Genomic DNA, 22,864 nt, shown 5'->3' with positions numbered 1-22,864 from the left:
GAATTGCGTCACTAAAAGAAGGTCCATCCCGGACAAAAATGACAAGTTAGATTGGTGAATTTCCAAGAACCCTCATTAATTTAGCTAGCTCATAATAGATCTTAAGATCGACGCAAACTCTTTTTGTCCAAACTGTATTTCTTGCATTAACGATCATAACTGAAAAAAGCCTTTAAAGAGGAATATTATTTTAAGCTTTTTCATGCAACACGAAGCCTGTTTGTCTATAGCTAGCATTGATTGATAGCAAATGTAAGATAATCTCCCATCATCTGAACTCTTACATTAGCATCTAATGCTCCCATCATCATCTAAGTGTTAATGTTTTGATTCTTCTAAAAACAATTTAGCTTTGTATAGAGCAGAGGATTCATTCGGTCACTTTTTATTGAGTAGCAAGACCTTGTGATTGTTTGATCATGAACGCTTGTTCTTACAGAATCGTTATCTTTCTGCACAATCGAGGGAGCATTGTAAGTCACATTGGTGCCAAAAAGTCACCACTGCTATCGACTTCAGAGTCGATATCAGCTTCAAGTTCATCAGTTTCCGCTAGCTCTGAAAGCGTACGGTTGGAAGCCGTAGGGCATTCGGATGGGTTCTTAGCTTCTTCTATGATGCGCATTATCTCTTCCACACTTTGTAAAGCTTGATCATTCTCTGTTTCGTAGTTTGTCTTCTCGCTATTCATAATTTCATTGGGTAAGTTCTTCAGAAACCATGGATGCTTCTTTATCTCTGGAATTGTGATCCTCTACATACAAACCAAGGCCGTTGACGATGAAAAGAGGAAGTTCGATACGACAGAAAATGGAAACGAGCAATGAACACACCTTTGATGGGTCGGCCACGAAAATTTGCGATAGAAGTTGCCTGCACTCTGGGGATACGCGTATATAGTCCGGAATGGAGTAATTGACACTTAATATTCTCTGTTTCAATGTCATTGCTAACAAAAATTACCAGAAAGAAATTTGAGAAAGTGACTACAGATCATTGTTTTGTTAAAACTTACACTGATAGTCTTCCTGAAATTTCTCGGATCTTCTGGATCCTCAAATGGGTACGAGCCAACTAACATTACATACAATGTGACACCGCAAGACCAAACATCTGCAATCTAGAGTCAAGAAGAAATAACATCTCTATTGTTATGAAAATGAGGACCAAAAAACCAGAACTCTGCAAGATTAGAAGAAATATAAAAAAAACAGTAAAGCTGAGGCGGTAGGAATGGTTAAATAGATTGAAGCAATTATAGAACATAGCATTCCCCTAATTTTCATACTAACATTCTGATATCAGACATGTTTAAGAAGACTAAGTGAGATTCAATTTGTATGCTTGAATCACATTAACTTATTCACTGCTACTGACTTGGTAAATCCTTTTTCAAACAATTTCCCTACCAAACTAATGAGAATAGTCTAAAAATAACTTCTTAAACACATCGCGATCATGATTAGAAGGTTTCATTTTCTGCCACAAACACATATCCTGTGTTCAAACAATATATATGGAACTAGGCATTCAATTTACCTTTCCGTCGTATTCTTTTCTTGACAGAACCTCTGGTGCAATGTAAGCAGGAGTGCCTACTGTTGACTTGGGCTGTGAATGCAACAAAGCAGACTGCAAGACAACAAGGGCAGACATACAGGTCAACTTTAGCATTGAAATTGATAGAAAGGCATAATCAGCAGATCAGTTCACCTTTGAGTACCCAAAGTCGCATATTTTAACACGCGGTGTAGGACTTCCATCCAGGAGTGTATTCTCAAGTTTAAGATCACGGTGACAGATTTCCTAAGGGGAATAAAAAAGACAAGCTACTGAATGACTACCTTCTCCCTAGAAGAATTCAGATCAAACATAAATGTAATGTACCATAGAATGACAATAGCTGACTCCTGATATCAGCTGCTGAAAAAAGAACCTTGCCTGTTGAATACAAGAAAAAAGAGATTCACACAGAAATTATAACTAAACATAAGCTAATATACACGCGAAAAAAAAAGAGTGTTGGATGTGACATTCTTGACATAAGAAAACATGTTAAGCACTTAGATAACCTCATCTTCACTAAACCGACCAGCATTGCATATCCTTTCAAAGAGTTCACCGCCAGCAGCATATTCCATAACTATAGCTAGGTGTGTCGGTGTCAGCACCACCTGCAAGAAACCATCTCTTCAGCAAATGATAACATTTTATGAACTCAAAAGACTCTAATAATAACTTACTAAATTGCACAAGCATAAAGAAACATCAAACAAACACGAGAGAATTTTTTTCATGTTTTCTTTCCTTAAGTATATTCACATGCATATTTAATAAATAAATGTTTGACTACAAGAAACATTTTCTCTCATGCTTGATAATTGAATCTACAAGTAAATCAAGGTCGAAGCTCTTCACGGAGGTTCTCATTATGCCTAGTGGAAAAGAGCCTCTGTATATTTTCTTAAAGTCTGTATATTTGCACACGATTGCAATATTACATAGCTTAGATGAGTGTGTCTAGAGCATAAGTATGCATGGCGATTAATATCAGATATAATGAACAAACACTTACTACAAGATCATTAAGCCATGAAACTAAGAATAATATAGGTATTTTACTGCAAAATAAGAAGGAAACAGATTAAAAAAATATTTGAGAACCTAGATGGCTAGAAAGAAACAGCAAGAGGAGAATTCTGCGATAGATGCTTTAAAATAGAAAAATATTATCATTGTGCATTTATAACCAGAAGTTGAATAGAGTTAACAGTAAGATGTTTGCAACACACAGTTAAAACTACTTGCCAACGCATATACAAGAACAAGAGACATCACACAAGAAAACTAGAGAAGAATTTTAATCTTGATCCCTGTCGTTGACAACATAATAATGGTGGGCTATCTACATTTCAAAAGTCTAAAACATATTTGCAAATTTGCACAGATAAGGAAGGAAGTGAAAAGAAAAAAAATCACCAGTCGTGACTTCTGAGACATCAACTACCTGTGAAAATAAAATATAAAAGTCGAGTTTCTACCTCCTTAAACCGCACAATATTTGGATGCCTCAATGACCTGTGGTTAATTATTTCTCGTTGTACGTGCTCATCAATCTGAAGAAAATGAAAGGAATCATTCAGCTTCAAAGATATACAAGCCACAACTTCACACAAGAATTTTTAAGAAAAATAAACGATTCAACTCTCAAACCAAACGCTCAAACAGATATCAAACAGTCCAAAAGTCTCCAATACGTCAATCGCACTAGAAAACTGAAAGAAAAAAAAAAACTCCCAAAAGCAAAAGAAACCAAGCAGTAATATTTCATAGCACGATTTAACCACAAGGACAGAATCTTTTCCCACAAGATTCTTTTTTTACCTTCTTCCCTCTTTCAATATACTTGACGGCGACGAGCTCCCCTGTCCTTTTATCCTTCACCAACCTCGCCACCCCAAAATTCCCGGCTCCCAGATCCTTCAGCGACTCGTACCTCTCCTCCATCCCTCCAACCCCGAACCAATCACGGAAAGGTCGCAAATTGACAACTTCTTGGATCAGGCAACTGATCGAACACCACCAGGGTCGATAAATCGGTCGTCGCTCCAATAGTTCCCTTCCCCCGTGGGAGACGTTACGGGCAACACCACCTCCAGGACACGCGTAGCGGGAGGACAAGGTGGGCGGGCGTTGCTGGTGGTGGCTGATGGGTCGCGATCGCTAAGAATTGAAGGTCGCTTTAAGGAAGGACATCGGAGGGCCTAAGCTCTTTACTGTTGACTGTCCTAGTTCTGATTCGTTTGTTCTCTTCGAGTCCGGATCCTGTGCAAGGGAAGTTAGAAATAGTGATCTTCAAATTTAGATGGTTATTAAATAAAATTACTATTTCTTTCTTATTTAATTGGAAGAATGTTAGCTTATCAATTTGTTTTAAGCAATACTAATTAAGACATGTTCGATGAAAATTGGTAAGTATGTAATAAATCTGCCATAATCTGCCATCTTACAATCAAAACATAAATGCAACATTAATGAGCAGCTCTACGTGTCCCTTTGCATTTATTAACTACAAATTTGACTTTTTTTTGGAAGATAATATTTTGTAAAGAGAACGACGGAGGAGGAATCTTGTTTTTTTTTTAATGGATAAGTTGAAAGATAAATTAGGAGTAATAAATAAATTATATTTATTATCGTTATGAATGATTTGTATTTTACTTTACCATTTCTTTGATGCATAAAAAGTAAATATAATGATGCGGTGATGAAATAGGTTTCATCCTGTTATCACGGTGGAAGTAAAAGGTAAGACGATTAATGTATAAATGATATCGATCGGTCGGGAGAAATATTCTTCGATTGGGAATAAGGCTCCAATCTCTCGTCGTATTTGACACGTGGAGTAATCAAATAATTGACGCTCAAGGGAGAAAATGTGCAGAAGCCGAGCCGAGCAGTCACCTCGCTCGGCCAGACAGCAGAGTTGGATGTGTGCAGAGGTCAACTTCGGCCAAGCGGCTATCCCGCTCGACCTGGTAACAGGCTTTGGCTGAACGACTACCCCGCTCGGCCCGACGTCAGACTTCGACAACAACAAAGTGAACTTTCAGTTGAGCAAACACACATTGAAGAACAGCGAGGTTCTTGTCGGCTGGACGAGACGTCCAGGCGGCGGAATCCCGGCCGAGCGGCCAACCCGCTCGGTCTAGAAGTACACTCATGATATCCAATGATATCCTTTTGGGAGTTGGTGTCGCCAACATCAAGCATGGATTGTCAGAAGATCGTACGATGGAAGTTTCTACTGTCACTTCAGAGATATGCTCGACCCGTTAAGGTACTGTGTCAGAGATACTTTACTGACAAGTCTTTTCAGGGAAAGCTTTGAGAAGTATGCTTGCCTTGCGAAGCGTGCACGTGCGCTACCGGAACTCTATATAAAGGGGGGTCCAAGCATTAACGTAACGGAAGTATGCGAGATTCACTATTTGTGCTACCGTTCTTATTGCTCCGCTTCTTTCCTCATCGTCGGTGATTACCTACAGCGTTGAAGGGCCAACGCCAGAACTACTTTCCTGGTTCGGCACTGACGTAGTCTGTGTTGTAGGTCCACGTGAAGTCCACAGGAGATCAACGTGAGTACCATATCTCCAATTTTCATCTCTTCGACCTACGGACAAGAACATATGACATTTGTTTTTTAAAAATTGAATAAATCTTATGTAATATTATTCATATGTTCCACGTGCATATAAAAAAGAAAAGAGAGAGAAAAATGGTAGAGAAAATAAAAAATAGTAGAAAAAATTGGGGGCATTTGGTTTGTGTTTTCCACGCTGTTTTCTGTTTTCATTTTATGAGAAAATGGAAAACGCGTTTGGTTTGTGTTTTCCACATTCATTTTTAAGAAAATGAGAGAGTGTTTTCTAAGAAAATGAAAAACGTGGAAAAATCATTTTTTGAAAAATGAAAAACACATGTTTTTCAAAAAATGGAAATAAAAATAGGACAAATTAAACACACCCTTAGATTGTCAAGAGGATAAAATGAGAATTATACTTGAAAAGATGTATTCTTTGATACATGATAAAGTAACATATCTCTTTTAATAAATTTAAAATTTTATTAAAATTTTAGGTGTGCTGTTTGATAAATTACGATTTGTATTTTACTTTATCATTTCTTTGATGCATAAAAAGTAAATATAACATCTGTTTTTTTAAAATTCTCTAAATCACCATTAGGTAGTGACTTAGTGTTCCAGAAGCCCAAACCCAACAAATTAGCCCGACCTATAGAATTATAGAACAAACTTATTCGTAATTAATTAATTAATTAATTCAAAATAAAAGTGATATCCGCTCCGTCTTAAACTATTTTAAACTTATCGTGCACACCAATTTTGACTTCCGGGCATATCTTAATTAATTCAGGGAGAAAAATACATATTTAAAAAATTACTTTATTTTTTCATAATAAAAACTTTTGGTCTAGAACTTTAAATTAACTTACCTGAATAAACACGATTGCCCTTTATTTTCATTTTCTTTTAAAAAATATCAAAATAATATCTATCCTATTTTTTTATCTTTAAAATATTTTTATTTTAGTAAACAATTATAATAAATAGAAATTGTATCCAAATATTTTCTAAAACTAAGATGCCGATAACAAAACTAATAAATATTATATATATCATGCAGGATTAATCTAAACAAACCAGTATAGAATATATTCTTAGAGTTTGACTTTTAAGTTAACTTTTATTAGTTATTTTTTTTTTAAAAAATAAAGAGCAATTGTCGAAATATTTTACTTTTTGTCCATATAATTTTTTTTATTAATTAGCCATCCAGTCGATAAAATCTTTTTGCTACATTGAATTGATGTCAATAAAATAAAATAAAATAGAAGCCACGAAAACTACCCAGTCACCGACCTACCAACCCCGGTGGGACGTTACTATGCAAAGTTCCAAATTCGCCCGAATAGCGACGAATAACGGAAGCCTCTCCACCGATCAGCCAATCAGCGATCCCGTCGGGAGAATCCAAATTCCAAACAGGCGAAGGCACTCTCGGAGAAGAGAAAAGGGGACACAGATTTCCTTCCGTCGCTTGTGTTTGTTTCGCCTCGATCTCCCTCTCTGCTTCCCTTGATCTCGTCGCTTCCTTCGTCGAGGTCCTCATGGAAACCCATCAGGTCGGCGCTGCATCCGAATTTTATCAGGGATCGGTTAAGGAAGGTTTCGATTTTGTTTTGAGAATTTATTGCTCAAACTTGTTTATTTGTTTTGGCTGTATCGAGTTTTGAAACTGTCGTTTGGTATTTTATTTTTTATTTTTATCCTTGTTTTGTCCCTTTTGGTATTTATAATTTTGTATGCTTAGATGATCAAAAAATAGGTTGTTTTCCTATGGTAGAAGTTAAAGTTTTGAGCTTCAGATATTGGTACCTTGATTCCTCTATTTGGTCCCGGAAAAAGGCTTCTGCTTTATTAATCAAGGGTTAGCTGATGTAGTTGTGAAGACCTAGGAGATAATTGATTTGGTTTACTTTTTCTGTTAATTGATGATTGTAATTTTTTTTCTCTTATTTTCTGATTTCAGGCGAATTGGCTGGATCATGCAGATGGTTGCGTGCTGTGAATTCAAGGCCCAGGGCAGTTTTTAGCTGTTTTAAATGGGCTGTTTACAGTCAAAGGGTCGAAGGCAATTCCCAGGATATGAGGACCCCGTTCTTCTGGCTTCTCAGACAGCATGTTAGTGAATAATATGGGTGAAGCATATTGTGATCTAAGCTGTTATTTCTCTTGCTGGTTTGAATGTGACAGATAATGCATTTGGTGATTTCTAGATGCCATTTTGGTTGTAATCCACTTCAGTTAGTTTTTTGATGGAAGATAAATTGTGGCAGTACTTATATATATATTATATAATTACAGTCACTGTCAGTGAAGTTGAAGCATTGTTTGAACTGTTCAAGAGCATTAGCAGTTCTGTGATAGATGATGGATTAATCAACAAGGTAAACAAAAATTTGCTATTTGTTCCTGCTTTCTTTTGTTCTTGAGCTTTATTTTCTTTGATGATTAGTTATTTTTATCGCCAACCCCACTAAGTGGGATAAAGGCTTCATTGTTGTTGTTGCATTAGTTATTTTAATAAATTTTCTTGATACTGGATTTCATAAATGATTTTATCATTTCATGTTCTCTTGAATGACTATATAGGATTTATGGTCTTCCTTTTTGTTGCCATGGTCACCAATTTTTCTTTCTTTCTGAAACATAATGCTCAAAACTAGTGCTTTTGATTAGATGCTGATTACAGGTGAAATTATGATGCTAGGGTTGGACAGGATCATTCATGTACCTCTTGCAAATATGTAACCTAGCTTCTATAGTTATTGGAGAGTAAATGGCTGAGTTTTACATTTTTTGCCTACAACAAACAATACGTGACTATTTGGATAGAAGACTTATGAGTTTCATAGCTTTCTGGCTTTGTATTGATTGCCGAGAGCCCCAGATGGGATTCTTTACTTCAATACATATAATTAGCTAGTTACTAATGCACTTGTTTTGCAGATAATTTTTATTTGGCTTGACCTACCAATATTGGCTATGTTCACAGCTGACACTTCCTGTATTTTGATCAATGTGACCATTCTCTCACTCCATCTGATGATATTTGAGCAAGCTAAGCTGATGCTTTGCAATATCTAGAATTTTCTTTTATTGTAGCTTTATCAATTCAAGTTCAACTTGAGATATTCATAATTTTCTCTTAGCTGTTATGGATGTCAAACAGTCATTTTTAAACTTCGCTTAGGTTAGTTGATGATTTTGCTGATTTTCTGTTATTTCCTAGTAAATTTGTTATATAATTATTTTCAGTAGAGTTCATGTTTTGCATACCCTATCTTGATTATATGTTCAATTAGTGTATGTTTGTCTTGCTAATCACTTTGTGTATGTTGACTACTTAATGGTGATCTGGTGAGTTTCCCTTGTAAAGCAATAAAAGTCTTATTTTTCATTTAGAGTGTCTTGATAAGGCTTAGTTGTTGTTGTTGTAGTGTCTTAATTTGCATGTGTTTTAATTTATGCAGGAAGAGTTCCAACTTGCATTATTTAAGACAGGAAAGAGGGAAAATCTTTTTGCAAACAGGGTACAATGTTATGGAGAGCTCCTTGTTCATAATGTTAATCTTTTTTCAACATTTTTGCATTAATTGTCGTGTGAATTTGTAGCAATATAATATTGTGATCACTAATACTAACTTCTTCCCCCTCAAGCTTCTCTCATCGATCACCATGAGTTGAGGAATAACAAGGTTTACGAAGACTAGAGAAAGGTTGTACATATCAGTTTGAGAGGTCAACATTCTAAATAATGAAATCATATTTTGGTCGGATTAAGAGCATACAACAACAACAACAACCAAGCCTTTTCCCACTAGGTGGGGTCGGCTGTATGAATCCTTTTATGCCATTGAGCTCTATCTCCTATTATATCATCATCTATATTTAAATAAATTTTATCTTGTTTTATTGTTGCTAACCAAGTCTTTTTTGGTCTTTCTCTTCCTCGTTTGATATGCATGTTTATCATAGTTTCACGTCGCCTAACTGGAGGATTTATTGGTCGTCTAAGTACATGTTCGTACCATCCTAAACGTGTCTCTCGGAGTTTGTCCTCAATAGATGCAACTCCGACTTTCTCTCTAATGCTCTCATTTCTTATTTTGTCCATCTTCGTATGTCCACACATCTACCTTAACATCCTCATCTCTGCAACTCTCATCTTCGGCTCATGTGCTCGAGTCATAGCCCAACATTCATCTCCATATAACATAGCAGGTCTAACTGCGGTTTTATAGAACTTACCTTTAAGTTTAAGAGGTACTTTACGGTTACATAAAACACCCGACGTTCCCCTCTATTTCACCCATCCTGCTTGTATTCTATGTAAGACATCTCTCTCAATCCCTCCATCATTTTGTAAAAATGATCCTAAATATTTAAATCTCTCGGTTCCGGACAACTCGTTCTCTCCTATCTTAATAATTGTTTCATTACTTCTAATATTGCTAAACTTAAATTTCATATATTCTGTCTTTAATCTACTAAGCTTAAAACCTTTCCCTTCTAGTGTTTCCCTCCAAGATTCTAACTTAGCATTTACTCCTTCACGTGTCTCATCTACCAAAATAATATCATCTGCAAACAACATGCACAACGGTACTGTGTCTTGAATGTGTGCAGTGAGTTTGTCCATAATTAGTGTAAAATGATAGGGAATTAGGGTTGATCCTTGATGTAACTCTATCTTTATTGGAAATGCTTCAGTTACTCCGCCTGAAGTCTTTACTCTGGTCGTTACATCCTCATATATATCCTTAATTAGTTCAATATATGTTACACTAACACCTCTCTTTTCTAAAATTCTCCATATAAGTTCTCGGACTCTATCATAAGCTTTTTCTAAGTCAATGAATACCATGTGTAGATCTTTTTTTTACTCCCGATATTTTTCAATTAATTGTCTAAGGAGATGTATAGCTTCTATTGTCGACCTTCTAGGCATGAACCTAAATTGATTTTCTGTCACTGTGGTCTCCTTCCTTAATCTTTTTTCTATTATTTTTTCTCAAAGTTTCATAGTATGACTCATTAGTTTAATACCCCTATAGTTTGCACAATTTTGTATGTCTTCCTTGTTCTTATATAAGAGAACTAGAGTACTTATCCTCGATTGATCAAACATTCTTTTCGTTTTCAATATCATGTTAAATAATTTTGTAAGTCAGTCAATACCTTGTTTCCCTAAGCACTTCCATACCTCTATCGGAATATCATCTGGTCCAACGGCTTTTCCATTGTGCATCTTATTTAAAGTTTGTTTTACTTCTGAAGTTTGAATTCTACGATAAAAATTAAAATTTCTATACTCATTTGACCTAATTAAATTACCTAAGTTAAGTTGGTCACCTAAACCTTCATTAAAAAGTTGATGAAAATACCTCTTCCACCGCTCTTTTATTTCTCCATCATTTACTAATACTCTATTACATTCATCTTTAATACATTTTATTTGGCTAAGATCTCTTGTTTTCCTTTCTCTCACTTTAGCTATTCTATAAATGTCTCTTTCCCCTTCTTTTGTATCCAATTTTTGATATAACTGTTCAAAAGTTTCATTTTTTGCTTCACTCATTACTTTCTTAGCTTCTTTCTTAAGAACATGGATTGTAAAAAATTCTGATGCCTTATTCTCCTTCGAAGCATATTCACAATGGCCTCAAAATTTCATAATACAAAAATCTTTTTTGGAGGCATGACACTTCATTGTTGGTTGTGACAACATGCCACTACATTGTAGATGCTGGTAACAAAGGGTGCCTCCATGATGTTCTCACAGGACTTGCAACGTGCCACTTCCTAGTTATTTTGATTTCTTGGTTTTAGACGTCTAATTAATAAAAAGATTCTATAAATTAGTTAAATCATTGTTGTTCTTTATATCTAGATACTATTTTGCTAGTTATCAATTATAAGCCCTGTTGCAGATCTTTGATCTATTTGATGTCAAGCAAAAAGGTGTTATTGATTTTGAAGATTTTGTTCAAGGTCTGAATGTTTTTCATCCGAATGCCCCACATGAAGATAAAATTGATTGTAAGTATTTATGGTTTTCTTTGGGAACTTTAGACTGACTAAGAACCTTATTGCAAACTCCATTTGATTCTACAGTTTCCTTCAAGCTTTATGATTTGGATGGTACAGGTTTCATTGAAAGGAAAGAGGTACCTTGATATTCTTTGAATGGCTAATGTTGATTATGAGCAGTTAGAAGATGCTGGATGTGTCTGTTTAGAAGGCCTTATAAACTCAACTCTTTACCTTTGAACTTCAATTCAGTTCTTAACTGCCTGAATTTATCTATTTTCTATGGGTTTGAGTCATGTAAGTTACCTTTGCAATATACTGTTATTGTGTTTTTTTGTTCATCATGCATATAAGATAAGAGTAACACGTCATATTTTTATTTTTCCTATAAGTGAACCATTGAGAACATGGAGAGGAAACTATTTGAGAAAAAAGAACCATGTCAGTACATTTTATTGAAGTTGCGAATATATATGGCTTGAAGATAGTAAGCATTTAGCGATGACAATTTGATCTTCTCCCATAAGGAACAGTTCTGACCTGACTTGATTGAGGCTGCCCCACCCACCCCACCCGAAACATAAATAGGGCAGGATTGGATAGAACTTTCTTGCTCCAATCCATCCACCCTAAACATATATCTGATTTTATATTTTATTACCCACTCCGAAATTGATTTGCTTCTCAAGCGAGTCAGGGCTGGGATGTGGAAGAGTTTTTCTTCCCCATTCTAAGAAATTAGTTCAAAGAAAATGGCTATCTGTTACTTGCTATACAAGTTTTTAAGAGCATACCCTGCAGTCACAAATCAAGATTAAGATGAACACTTATGACTCTGATCTTGATATTATGAACCATTTTCTTTTCCTCGCTTCATGTCCATTTCCTATTCTGTAACTTGCGGAATCATGGCAGGCAAGATCTGAAGCGAATGCTAACTTTGCCTAAGGAAGCTCTAATTAAGCTCCATGCACTCTATTACTAATCTGATTGGTGAAAGCATTATCTGAGTATTGGGTGTGTTTTATTTATGACATATGGATACATGGTCCTTACTATTTCATCCGACTTGCAGGTGAAGCAGATGCTTATTGCTCTGCTATCTGAATCTGAGATGAGATTAGCTGATGAGGTTGTGGAGTCGATCCTAGATAAGGTTTGTAGTCGCATCTGTTTTCATAACCATCAGAAGCTAGCAAATGCTTCAATGATTCCTAATTTTTCTTGAACAGACATTCCAAGAAGCTGATGCAAATCAGGATGGAAAAATAGATAAAGCCGAATGGGAAACTTTTGTTTCTTGTAATCCATCATTGATGAAGATTATGACCCTTCCATATCTCAGGCAAGTCATTCTGCTGTTAGAAAAATTGTACGTATTGTAGCTGAGGATGCCTTGTGCAGCAATAACTTTATATTTCTTGCACAGTTCGGCACAAATACCAAAGTTTTTAAAATGATAAAGATTAAACTATTGATCTTTTTCCATAGTTTAGAATATTTTTTCATGTTGTCACCTAATTTGTAAATCATTTCTGTTTTATGTGAGAAATTAGATGAAACAAGCCCTAAATTTTCACAGTTATTACATTAGAGAAACTTTGACTGAAAGGATTCTTTTTGTAGCAATCAATAACTTCTGTGAGAGACTTAAGCCACATAATCAGCATGCTATTTTGATTATTAGTACATGTGCAAAAGCACTTCAATCGTACCTGCTCATAACCTGATGCATATGTTGAATGTGCAGGGACATAACTACAACTTTTCCAAGTTTTGTATTCTATTCTGAGGTCGAGGACATTGCTACATGATGAGTGTTGCCTTAACACAAACAAGGAGATTTCAAAACAATAAGGCAGCTGCTGCTCCATGAAGTAAAAAAAAACAAACTACATATGAACTGATTGCCATTCTGTCAAAGTTTCTAGCCACAGCTTTATTATGCATTTGCGTATTGCGTTGAATGACTGCTAGTGATTTTAATGCCCTCGCGAGTACTGAGGATGATATCTAAACGCGTATACATATGATCTCTTAGTAACTTTATCTCTGCCAAATTTGATGTGGAAGTTATACAAGTTTTTACTTCTTTTTCGTGCCTTTTCTTCTGAATTTATGTTGTTCAAATGTATTCTGTAAAATTTATACTCATATATTTTTCTTCAATGTGTGTAAACATCACCTTAATTGGGCATGGCGTAAGTGGTAGAGGGTGTACTAGCTGGTGGCAAAAGGTGGAGCAGTTACCTTAGCAGCCCTTCCAGAATGACCCAACACATTCTAATCTTCTGTTTGAACGGGGTGAACAAAGATTTATTAACGGAAAAGAAAGGGAGGGAAAGTAAAGTATTTATATTCTCTTTATTTGGGAGGGAGGGAAAATTTATTAATATAACCTGTGTTACTGAGTTTGAGAGGAAAATGAGGGTAATGAAAATTAAATATATAAAATTATAAAATTATCTTTATTTTTATTAAAGATTTACACGTTTAAGAATCTAGTGTATCTTATATACATTTATTGGTTAACACTTACGTGTTCAAGTAATCGTAGATTATTTGTTAAAGTCAGTGTCGGTGTTGACATTGAAGTCGATGTCGAAGTCAAAGTCAAAAAAAGTGCGAGCATCGGATGATACGAGTGTTTTTAATCATGATACAAAGAATACTTAAAAAAATATATTTTGAAATTAATATAATAAAATAGGAATAAAATTAGAACATAAATTTTTTTAATTCCCTTTACCCTCTCTCATAAGTTACATCTTAAATTAGAATGTACTTTTTTTTTTTTTTTTTTTTTTTTTTTTTTTTTTTTTTTATTTTACAGATAAGGAAAGTTAAAGTTTATGTTTCTTTATTTTTCTTTTCCATAGCTCACTTCCTCTTAAATAAGATTTCAAATTTCTCTTCTTCTTTATCCTAGTCTCCCCTTCTCTCACCACCTCCCAACAATACGTAAAAGGAGATAAGTCATCCCCTCGAGACGATCTAGTGGTTAGCGTATGAGGTGTTGTCATCATGAGAACTGAGATTCAAATCTTGTCAAAGTCGAAGTAAATGTCTTCATTATGTGTTAGTCATTATTCCAAAGACTAACAGTCATCCGTGATTTATCTTCTTCATGTTATCCCTGAGATGAATTGACGGGAGTGTTAGGAGCGAATGAAAGGGAATAAATCACCAGGATTATTCAGTGTTAAATGTTTCTTTGGCAATAAGCGGAGGGTGGATTAGCGTCACCATTTGGAAGTGGTGGTAGATTTTCAATTATTTTTTAATGAGGCAACCGGATGAAATCAAACTGGTAAATTCCATTATCCATCTTATAAAATCTCAACTTGCGTATTTTCTTTTATTTTGTTTGGTACACTTATCTATCTAAAATATCTTTTTCATTTTTTTTGTTGTTATTTTTCCATTTCATACATAAACTATTTTGACGATTTGACTCACCATGTTTGTTTTAGGTTCTCAAACTCACAATGAAGTATGGATTGTGGCTAAGTTATAATTCTATCGAAATGCAGAGAATTTGCACAAAGTGAAAATGACTTTAGAGAGGGATTGATTCACTCTGTCAATGAAATTTATGCTGAATTAATCTACCTTAACTCGCAATCTAATTTTAAAAAAAAGCTCAAAGAGAATTTAAGATTAAAGGTAGTCAAACACTCTTTCCGTGGTAAAACACCACCTAGTTAGCTTGATCTGACTAATTTAATAAACCCATTTTATTAAAAAAAAAAAAGCAAAACTCTTTTCTTACTTTTTCATATTTTGAATATGTAGATTAAATTCTTTTGAACAAAACTATTGATGAAAAATATATTAAGATATTATTTTGATATTTTTTTAAAATTAAGATGCTCTATCATAATTGATACCGGGGTAATCAATGAATGATATGTTGGTGAAAAGGTTAAAAGTTTCATTATGGTGGTAGTTAAAATTAAGGAAGACAGACTTCTCGACTCCTGATTATTTGCTACCGATTCTCGACTACTAACTTCTGGCTCTTGACTCTTGACTTTCGACTATTAGTTGTCGATTTTCGACTCTCAGATACTGACTCTCAACTCTCGGCTCCTTCGAAGGCTTGGAGGCGCCTTCCATTGGATAAAATTAGACTTCGCCAATGATAAAAAGAACAGTGTTTATCGAGATAAAATTTTGACTATGGAAGGTGCCTTTAGCGCTATGGAAGACGCCTTCCACACTCCATAAAAGAGCATCTCGACCAACCCTTCAACACACTCCATTTTACGAGCTTATGTGCGTCCGTTTGGCTTTCCGATTGCTCAAACTTTCTGCTGTTGCTTCAAAGAAGTCTCTCTACCACCGAGCTACTTTTTCGAATCATCCGATCATCTCCGGCGGAACGATAGCAATACACGAGCTAAAATTGACCGAGTTTTTTCTTGTATTCTTTTCAGTTTAAACTTTCTGTTGTGATTTTACTTTAAATTTGTAAAATAACTCTATTTTCAAAAACACGTGATTCACTCCCCTTTCATGTACTCACGATCCAATAAGTGATATCAGAACGAGACCGTTCTAAATTTGTGAAACCATCAATTGAGCAGGGGGTTCTTTTTCTTTAAAAATATATATATATCTCATTTTGGTTAAAAAATATTCTTATGTTTTTTTGTTTTTATTTTTTTACCATTAGTCAGAATTGGTGAAATATTCATTTGACAAAATTTGTCATAATATTTATTATTATTATTATTATTTTATTTTTTCTCACAATTGATGAAACACTCTTATTTCCTTATCTCCCTACACTACTTATCCCAAGACATAGTCTTGGAATCTTCATGAGTTCTTTTTCAGTGTTGAAAAATGGTAAATAAAGAAATGCTCGGACGAAATATCAATGAACCACAACCATACGATCAAGATTTCAACTACTAAAGGCGAGGAATGGAGTGTTTCTCGGGTCAAATATAGCGGAGAACTCTATTGAATTAGGGTGCACGCTTAAGGTTAGTATAATTTATCAAAATACCCTTATCAATAGTAATTTAAATAATTTGTATGATAGTTTAGATAAATATGAAATTATCCTGAGTATGGTGCATAATAATCTAGATTTGCATGTGATCTGGTAATAATGAGGGGTCCCATCGAAGATGGATCAAAGTAACGAAAATCGGGTGACGTGGAAGATAAAGTCAAGCAAGGTGCCCAAGTCAGCCTAGCAGACCAAGTATGGCCAGGCAACTCCTAGCCGGGTAAAATAGCCATCTGACTACAAAGAAAGCCCTCCGGTCGTAAATAAAGCTAAGCAGCAGTTGGTTTCGCTGACCAGACTCCACGTCTAGTCAGACTGAGATAATCGATGGCGAATAGAAAGTAAGGAAAGAGACGAGACGACAGCTCCAAAGGACACTGTCGAGTGGGGCAGCCCGCCCGAACATACTCTAGTTAGTTACATACGACCCCACTAAATATCTTATCATATCCCTTTGGGAATTTGTGCCGTTGACAGCAGAATATGCCTAGCAGACAATCGTACTTTAGAAGCTTCTAGGCTATCATACAGAGGATTGTATAGATGCTTAAGGAATGGTGTTAGGAACACCTTTAGCTTGTCTCTTCCTAAGACACCTAGGAAGACGTGCCTATTAGGGTCGATTTGTGCTAGGGGGGGTGAATAGCTCGTTGTGCTTTGTTGCTTTGCTTCGTGATGATGTTGTTGCAGCGGAATGAACTCGAAGCAAACTTACAATACTAACATAAGGGATTTACTTGGTATCCATCTCAAGAAAAGGTGACTAATCTAAGGATTCACACACGACGTTCACTCTTCTAATAAAAACACTCCTTCACGGTAACTACCGGAGGTGGAGAAACCTCATACAATATTCACACAACAAATACAACACATGCAAGAAGAAAAATACAACAATATAAAAAAAACCTTCTTCTTGCTCACTTGTTGCTTGTTGATGCCTCTTGAACCTTGGAAGTACATCTGCACTTGTCTCCAAGAGCTTCCAAGAACTGGCGGTGAATGTCATGGAAGAGCGCATGAAGATTGGGAAGAAGAGTTTTTACGTTTGAATGCTTCATTGCCTTTATATCTGCGCTTCTAGGGCTTCCAATCGATTGAGGCTCCTCCCAATCGATTACCACATTATATCCCAGCAATCTCGATTGTCCAAAACTTGCATCCTGCGTAACGGTTATATCTCAATCGATTGGGGAGGCTTGAATCTATCAGTTGATCAATTCAGAGTGCCTCTGTGCTCTCTGAATGAAGACTTGAATCGATAGACTGATCGATTCAAGCTTCCTCGTGATTGCGCGAGAAAACCAGCTGTCAATCGATCTACCGATCGATTGGTGGTGCCTAATCGATTGGCTGATCGATTGGGAATGCTTCTGTGCGCACGATATAAGCTCCCAATCGATCGACCGTTGCTATTTATCGCAGCACTCTCCCAATCGATCGGCTGATCGATTGGGCTTCGGTTCAATCGATCAACCGATCAATTGATATCCCCTTGACTCGCCTAACTCAAGTCCAAGGTCCCCAAATCCAACATCCAGTCAATCATGATCTGTTGGGACTCCTCGTGCCTAGCATCCGGTCAACCTTGATCTATTGGGACTTCTTCACTAAGTGTCCGGTCAATCCTTTGACCCACTTGGACTTTTCTCCTCGTGCCAAGTGTTCGGTCAACCTTGACCGACTTGGACTTACCTTCTCATGCCAAGTGTCCGGTCCTCCATGACCCACTTGGACTTCCATCAAATTTCCGGTCACCCTTAATCCATCTGGATTTCCTCGTGCCAAGTATCCAATCAATTCTTTGACCTACTTAGGTTTCCCAACACTAGGTGTCCGGTCAACCTTAACCCACTTGAATTTTCATGTGCCTAGCTTCACTCACCAGGTCTTTCCTTCTACCTAGCTTCACTCACTAAGGCTTTCACCTGGCTTCACTCACCAAGATTTTCCCACTGCCTAGCTCCACTCACTAGGACTTTCACCTGCCTAGCTCCACTCACTAGGTCTTTCACCTGGCTTCATTCACTAGGATTTTTTACACTGCCCGGCTTCACTCACCGGGACTTTCACCTACCTAGCTTCACTCACTACGTCTTTCACCTAGCTTCACTCATCAGGATTTTCAACTACCTAACTTCACTCACTAGGACTGTCACCTAGCTTCACTCACCAGGATTTTCCAGTCAAGTATTCGGTCAACCTTGACCTACTTGACTCCTCTTTACATCAACCTGGTCAAATCTTGACTAGAGGAGAATTGTATCAATAATCTCCCCAATCAGACGATTACATCTGCAATCTTCATATATTGTCAAACATCAAGACTCAAGCTTGAGCCAACTCAAGCTTAATCAACCTGGTCAACCTTAACCTAGGGGATATTGCACCAACAACACTACACTTTGAGATGCATGCACAAACACTACAGTGACACCATAAAAGGGAGTTTCCATCTACAGGGAAATGTATGCGCAACTTCATTTTCTACATCTCACAGCTATAGTTCTCCATTTCTTGAGATCACCGAAGACGGGCTTGAGCGTTTGAGGGTCAACGCCGAGAACCCCTTCTCGGCCCTGCACTGACCTTTATGTGTCGTAGGTCTACGTGGATTCTTCATCGCATCAATTGCGAAGCCACATCCCCAATTTGCCATCTTCACCGTTTCTAGACAAAATCAACATGATTCAAATTTAATTAAAAACTTATAACTATAAAATAATCTAGATTCTGATCAAGTCAATCAAGACTTTAACTAGATTAGCATCAACCTTGACTTGGTCAAACAGAACAATGACGAAATCAATTCAAATAAATTAATTAATTCAAACATTAAGATAAATTCAAATTTAAAACTTTAAAATGACAAAATAGATCTAGATAAACTTAATAAATACCTTAATAAAAAATTTGATAATCTAGATAATGTTAATCTATAAATTTCTATCCAAATAAAAAATAATTTAATAAATAAAAATTTATAGCTTAAGGTATATCTATAGATAAAACTAATCTAACTAATTCAACTAATAATATAAATTTAAAAGATAAAGAAAAGATAGGGATAAAATTAAGTACTTTGATCAAATCAAAACCAAATCTAACGGATTAAAAATAAAACAAACCTTTAAAGAAATATACTTCAAACAAAATAACCCATCCGAAATTAAGAATTAATAAAAATTTAAATATCAAATATAATCTTTTAAACAAAGATAATTTAAATAATTTAATCAATTCAAAATTAAAAGAAAACTTCAATCTTAAATACACTCCTTAAAAAAAAGATAATTTAACTGACTTAATTAATTAAAAATTTAAAACCTAAACTAAATTACAATTAATTATTAAATCTTAACTAAAATTAACCTTAATTATACAAAAACTTAAAAGAAAAATCAATAATTTAGGATGGGACATCAAATTAGTTGGCACCTCCAAAATAATAAGTACCCGTATGGCTATAATCAAGTCGAGTCGAGTCGAGCTTTGGGGTGTTTAAGCTTGTTTGATAAGGCAACCCAGCCGAGCCAAGCCGAGCATAAAATGAATCAAGCTTTTGAAATGATTGTTCAAGCTTGGTTTGGTTTATTTTTTATGAGCTTGAGCTTGTTTAAAGCTTGATTTGAGCTTCACTTGTTTAGATGTAATCGAGCGCTCAATTCAAGCTTGGCTTGAGCTTGGTTTAAGCTTGACTTGAGTTTGGTTCGAGATTGATTCGTTTAGATGTTATCGAACTCTCAATTTAAGTTTGTTTGATTATTTGAAACTTTTAGTTGTTTGATTAGTTAGTGAGCTTGATAATTTAAATTTATTTATTTAATTTTATTATTTATTTAGCATATTGAAAAAAGTTTTATTAATGAATATGCTTTATGAATATTATTCACGAACGTTAATTAGCTGAACATATATGTATTCAAGCTTGTTTGTTTAGCTTAACAAACTATTCAAGGTTGTTTGTTTAATTAATCTTGTGTATATCGAACGAACATAAATAAGCTCGTACCAAGCCGAACACCAAGTTTGTTCATGAACGCTTAGTTCATTTACAGGCCTAATTACCCGGCTGGGTAATTAGGACTAGGTTAATTAAAGATAAAAGTTTAACTTGACAAATAGTACCGGAGAAGTTTTAAATAATAATAGGATAGGGAAACTCTATCTGTGCATGTCTAGAAATATATGCTTTCAACCTAATGCATTTGGCTTAATGGAATTAAAAGCTATCACTTACTAATCCTAACTGGTTAGACCAAAATTTTATACTAAGTTCAATAGGCATTTGGCTTAATCATTTTAAAAATTATTTTAAGAATCTTTTAAAAATACTTTGGAAATTATTCTAAAAAGAAACCTTTAAAAATTATTTTAAAATTTGTTCTAAAAATATTTTTAAAACACATTAAAAATTATTTATAAAAAATAATTTCAAAAATAACTTTAATGAAATCATAATCTTAAATTTTATGTAATTAAATTAACTAATTTAAACTTAAATCTTAATAAATAAATAATTAAATCAACTAAAATTTAATTAACTTAAACTTAAAATTGAATTAAATAATTAATAAATAAACAAGTAAATTTATTGAATTAAACTCAAAACATTAATTTAACTTTACATAAACTTAACTTTAATTAATCTAACCTAAATTGATAATTTAGGATAATAATAATTGAAAACATAATTTAATTAATACCCTAATTTAAACAAAATATTATTCATCCAAAATAAATAATTAATTGTACTGAAAATTATTTAATCAATTCACACTTAAATTAATTACAACGTATTCCTTAATTTAACCTAAATATAATTAAATCTAACTTAATACCATTAAAATTTTAATATTACTCAATATTGATAAGAAACAATCCAATTTAGTTTCAATAAAACTATCAATCCACAAATAAAATTTACTGAATACACTTAAATTAAACTTAAGATTTCGAACTTAACTTATCTTTAACTTAATTAATAAAACATTAGTAACAAATTGTGTCATTTAGTTTGAAATTTAATTTGATTAACTTAAATCCTAGAAGATGCTTAATTAATGATTAATTTAAACAATATCAAATTAATCAAACTTAACTTATATAGTTTTTCTAAATTACATATTTTCTGAAAATCAATATTCCAACACTAAGTCCCTTAAACAATTAGATAGAACTCCTTGATAACCATAGGTATCAGGTTAAAGGGGAGTGTCAAGAGGAAGGATCTATTTTTAAAAATTGATTAAAATTACCTTAGAAAAATATTAAAATACTATTTCCCTTGAAACACCATTGCTTTACTGATTTTTGTTGAAAAATGCTTAAAAAATTCATGTTGCAAAATATTCTGAAAACCCCATTTTAAAAATAATAATACTTGTAACATATTTTTTAAAAAATATTTGAAAATATTTATACTTAACGATGCTCTCAAAAATATTTTGAAAAGTATTTTAAAATTTGCTTTACAAGTGTTTTGAAATTTATATTGAAAACTACTTTCAAAATATCTTAGTTCAAAATTTGTTGTTGCTACTTTTTGTAAAATGGCAGTTTAAACAAAAATATATATTTTAAAACTTGCTTATTTTTTTTAATGGACATTTCAAAATTTTCTTTGAAAAATTTACTTTCAAAAGCTGTAGTGGTGAAAAATTTACTTAATCTTTGTGAAAACTATTTTTCAACATATTTTCAAAAATACCTTCCAAAACTTGCTTTGCAAAAATTCTTATACTTTTTCAAAATATCTGATTTGAAAAATAAAATGCAAGTGTTTTGAAAATTGTATTGAAAAAATTACTTAAACATACTTTAAAAAATATTTTGAAAGATATTTTCGAAAAATACTTTTGAAAGTTTGATGCAATGGTTATTTTTACTTTAAAAATCCTTTTAAAAATATTTTGTTTGAAAACTATTTTGTAAATATTTTTAAACTTATTTTGCTTGGAAAAATTATTTGAAACTACTTTGAAAAATATTTTGGAAAGATAATTCGCAAAGTAAAAACTTTAGTTTTTCAAATGGTTTATTTTTTGCAAATTCAATTTTCAAAATGTTGAAAACCTTTTGAAAATTTTAAAAATTTCTTTCAAAATACTTTAGAAAATTATTATTAACTTCTCCCTCTGATAAATCTGTAGATTTTTGTAATTACTTTGACAGTTTTATACTTACTAAAGTTGTATTATAATTTTTATAATTTGCTACTTTTATCTGTATTTTTTTGATAAATGAAAAAGGGGGAGAATATGGATTAAGTAATAAAAAAGCAAACTAAATCTTGAAAATCTTAACCCTAAAATGATCAAGATAATAAAATAGAAATTAAAATTACTTTATTATTTCTCTTGAATTATGTTATTACTATTTTATTTTTGCATATCTTTTTCTAACTTTAACCAGATTATCATTGCATTAAAAAGGGAAGATTGTTGGTGTAATTTGCACTAACGGTTTAACTCAGGTTTTGATGAATGACAAGTAAGTTAAGTTAGATGTTTTTTATAATCTAATGTATTTACCGAGCGCGCAGAGATTGACGGGTCTAGGGGACCTGACACCAAGATGAAACCCAACTAGGTCTGAGGACCCGATAGTTGGTGCGAACTTAGGTTTTGATGAATGACAAGATGAAACCCAACTAGGTCTGAGGA

At 34.0% G+C, this 22,864-nt stretch overlaps 2 protein-coding genes across 3 annotated transcripts; one reads left to right on the top strand and one right to left on the bottom strand.

The window, feature by feature from the left end:
- Nucleotides 1–338: 338 nt before the first annotated feature.
- LOC122023993 (serine/threonine-protein kinase SAPK3-like) lies at nucleotides 339–3,742 on the bottom strand. The gene is made up of 9 exons (XM_042582471.1): nucleotides 3,385–3,742; nucleotides 3,042–3,116; nucleotides 2,073–2,174; nucleotides 1,888–1,941; nucleotides 1,714–1,806; nucleotides 1,540–1,632; nucleotides 1,016–1,120; nucleotides 834–932; nucleotides 339–754 (listed from the first exon to the last, which is right to left on the bottom strand). The coding sequence occupies exons 1-9, from the start codon at nucleotides 3,505–3,507 to the stop codon at nucleotides 479–481; spliced, it is 1,020 nt and encodes a 339-aa protein (XP_042438405.1). The 5' UTR covers nucleotides 3,508–3,742; the 3' UTR covers nucleotides 339–478.
- A 2,700-nt stretch (nucleotides 3,743–6,442) lies between these two features.
- LOC122023994 (calcineurin B-like protein 1) lies at nucleotides 6,443–13,273 on the top strand. 2 transcript variants are annotated; one of them, XM_042582472.1, is made up of 9 exons: nucleotides 6,446–6,705; nucleotides 7,113–7,264; nucleotides 7,448–7,530; nucleotides 8,617–8,676; nucleotides 11,077–11,185; nucleotides 11,261–11,313; nucleotides 12,252–12,332; nucleotides 12,409–12,521; nucleotides 12,927–13,273. In XM_042582472.1, the coding sequence occupies exons 2-9, from the start codon at nucleotides 7,186–7,188 to the stop codon at nucleotides 12,988–12,990; spliced, it is 642 nt and encodes a 213-aa protein (XP_042438406.1). In that variant the 5' UTR covers nucleotides 6,446–6,705; nucleotides 7,113–7,185; the 3' UTR covers nucleotides 12,991–13,273. The 2 variants fall into 2 exon arrangements, with proteins under 2 accessions (XP_042438407.1, XP_042438406.1); XM_042582473.1 differs by lacking the exon at nucleotides 8,617–8,676 and having other exon boundaries at nucleotides 6,443–6,705.
- Nucleotides 13,274–22,864: the final 9,591 nt, after the last annotated feature.

Source organism: Zingiber officinale, chromosome 9B (genome assembly GCF_018446385.1).
Source record: "Zingiber officinale cultivar Zhangliang chromosome 9B, Zo_v1.1, whole genome shotgun sequence".
Lineage (NCBI taxonomy): Eukaryota > Viridiplantae > Streptophyta > Magnoliopsida > Zingiberales > Zingiberaceae > Zingiber > Zingiber officinale.
The sequence above is the reverse complement of the archived record's forward strand: the minus strand, read 5'-3'. Positions and strand labels throughout refer to the sequence as shown.

Bases quoted from the DNA above. Each gene is read 5' to 3' on its own strand.
- LOC122023993 (XM_042582471.1), bottom strand. From the start codon at position 3,507: ATGGAGGAGAGGTACGAGTCGCTGAAGGATCTGGGAGCCGGGAATTTT. The intron at 1,807-1,887 runs GTACATTACATT...TATTCCCCTTAG, and splicing joins TCAGCTATTGTCATTCTATG to GAAATCTGTCACCGTGATCT. The intron at 755-833 runs GTGTGTTCATTG...GTTTGTATGTAG, and splicing joins TCGTGGCCGACCCATCAAAG to AGGATCACAATTCCAGAGAT.
- LOC122023994 (XM_042582472.1), top strand. From the start codon at position 7,186: ATGGGCTGTTTACAGTCAAAGGGTCGAAGGCAATTCCCAGGATATGAG. The intron at 7,531-8,616 runs GTAAACAAAAAT...TAATTTATGCAG, and splicing joins ATGATGGATTAATCAACAAG to GAAGAGTTCCAACTTGCATT. The intron at 12,522-12,926 runs GCAAGTCATTCT...TTGAATGTGCAG, and splicing joins ATGACCCTTCCATATCTCAG to GGACATAACTACAACTTTTC.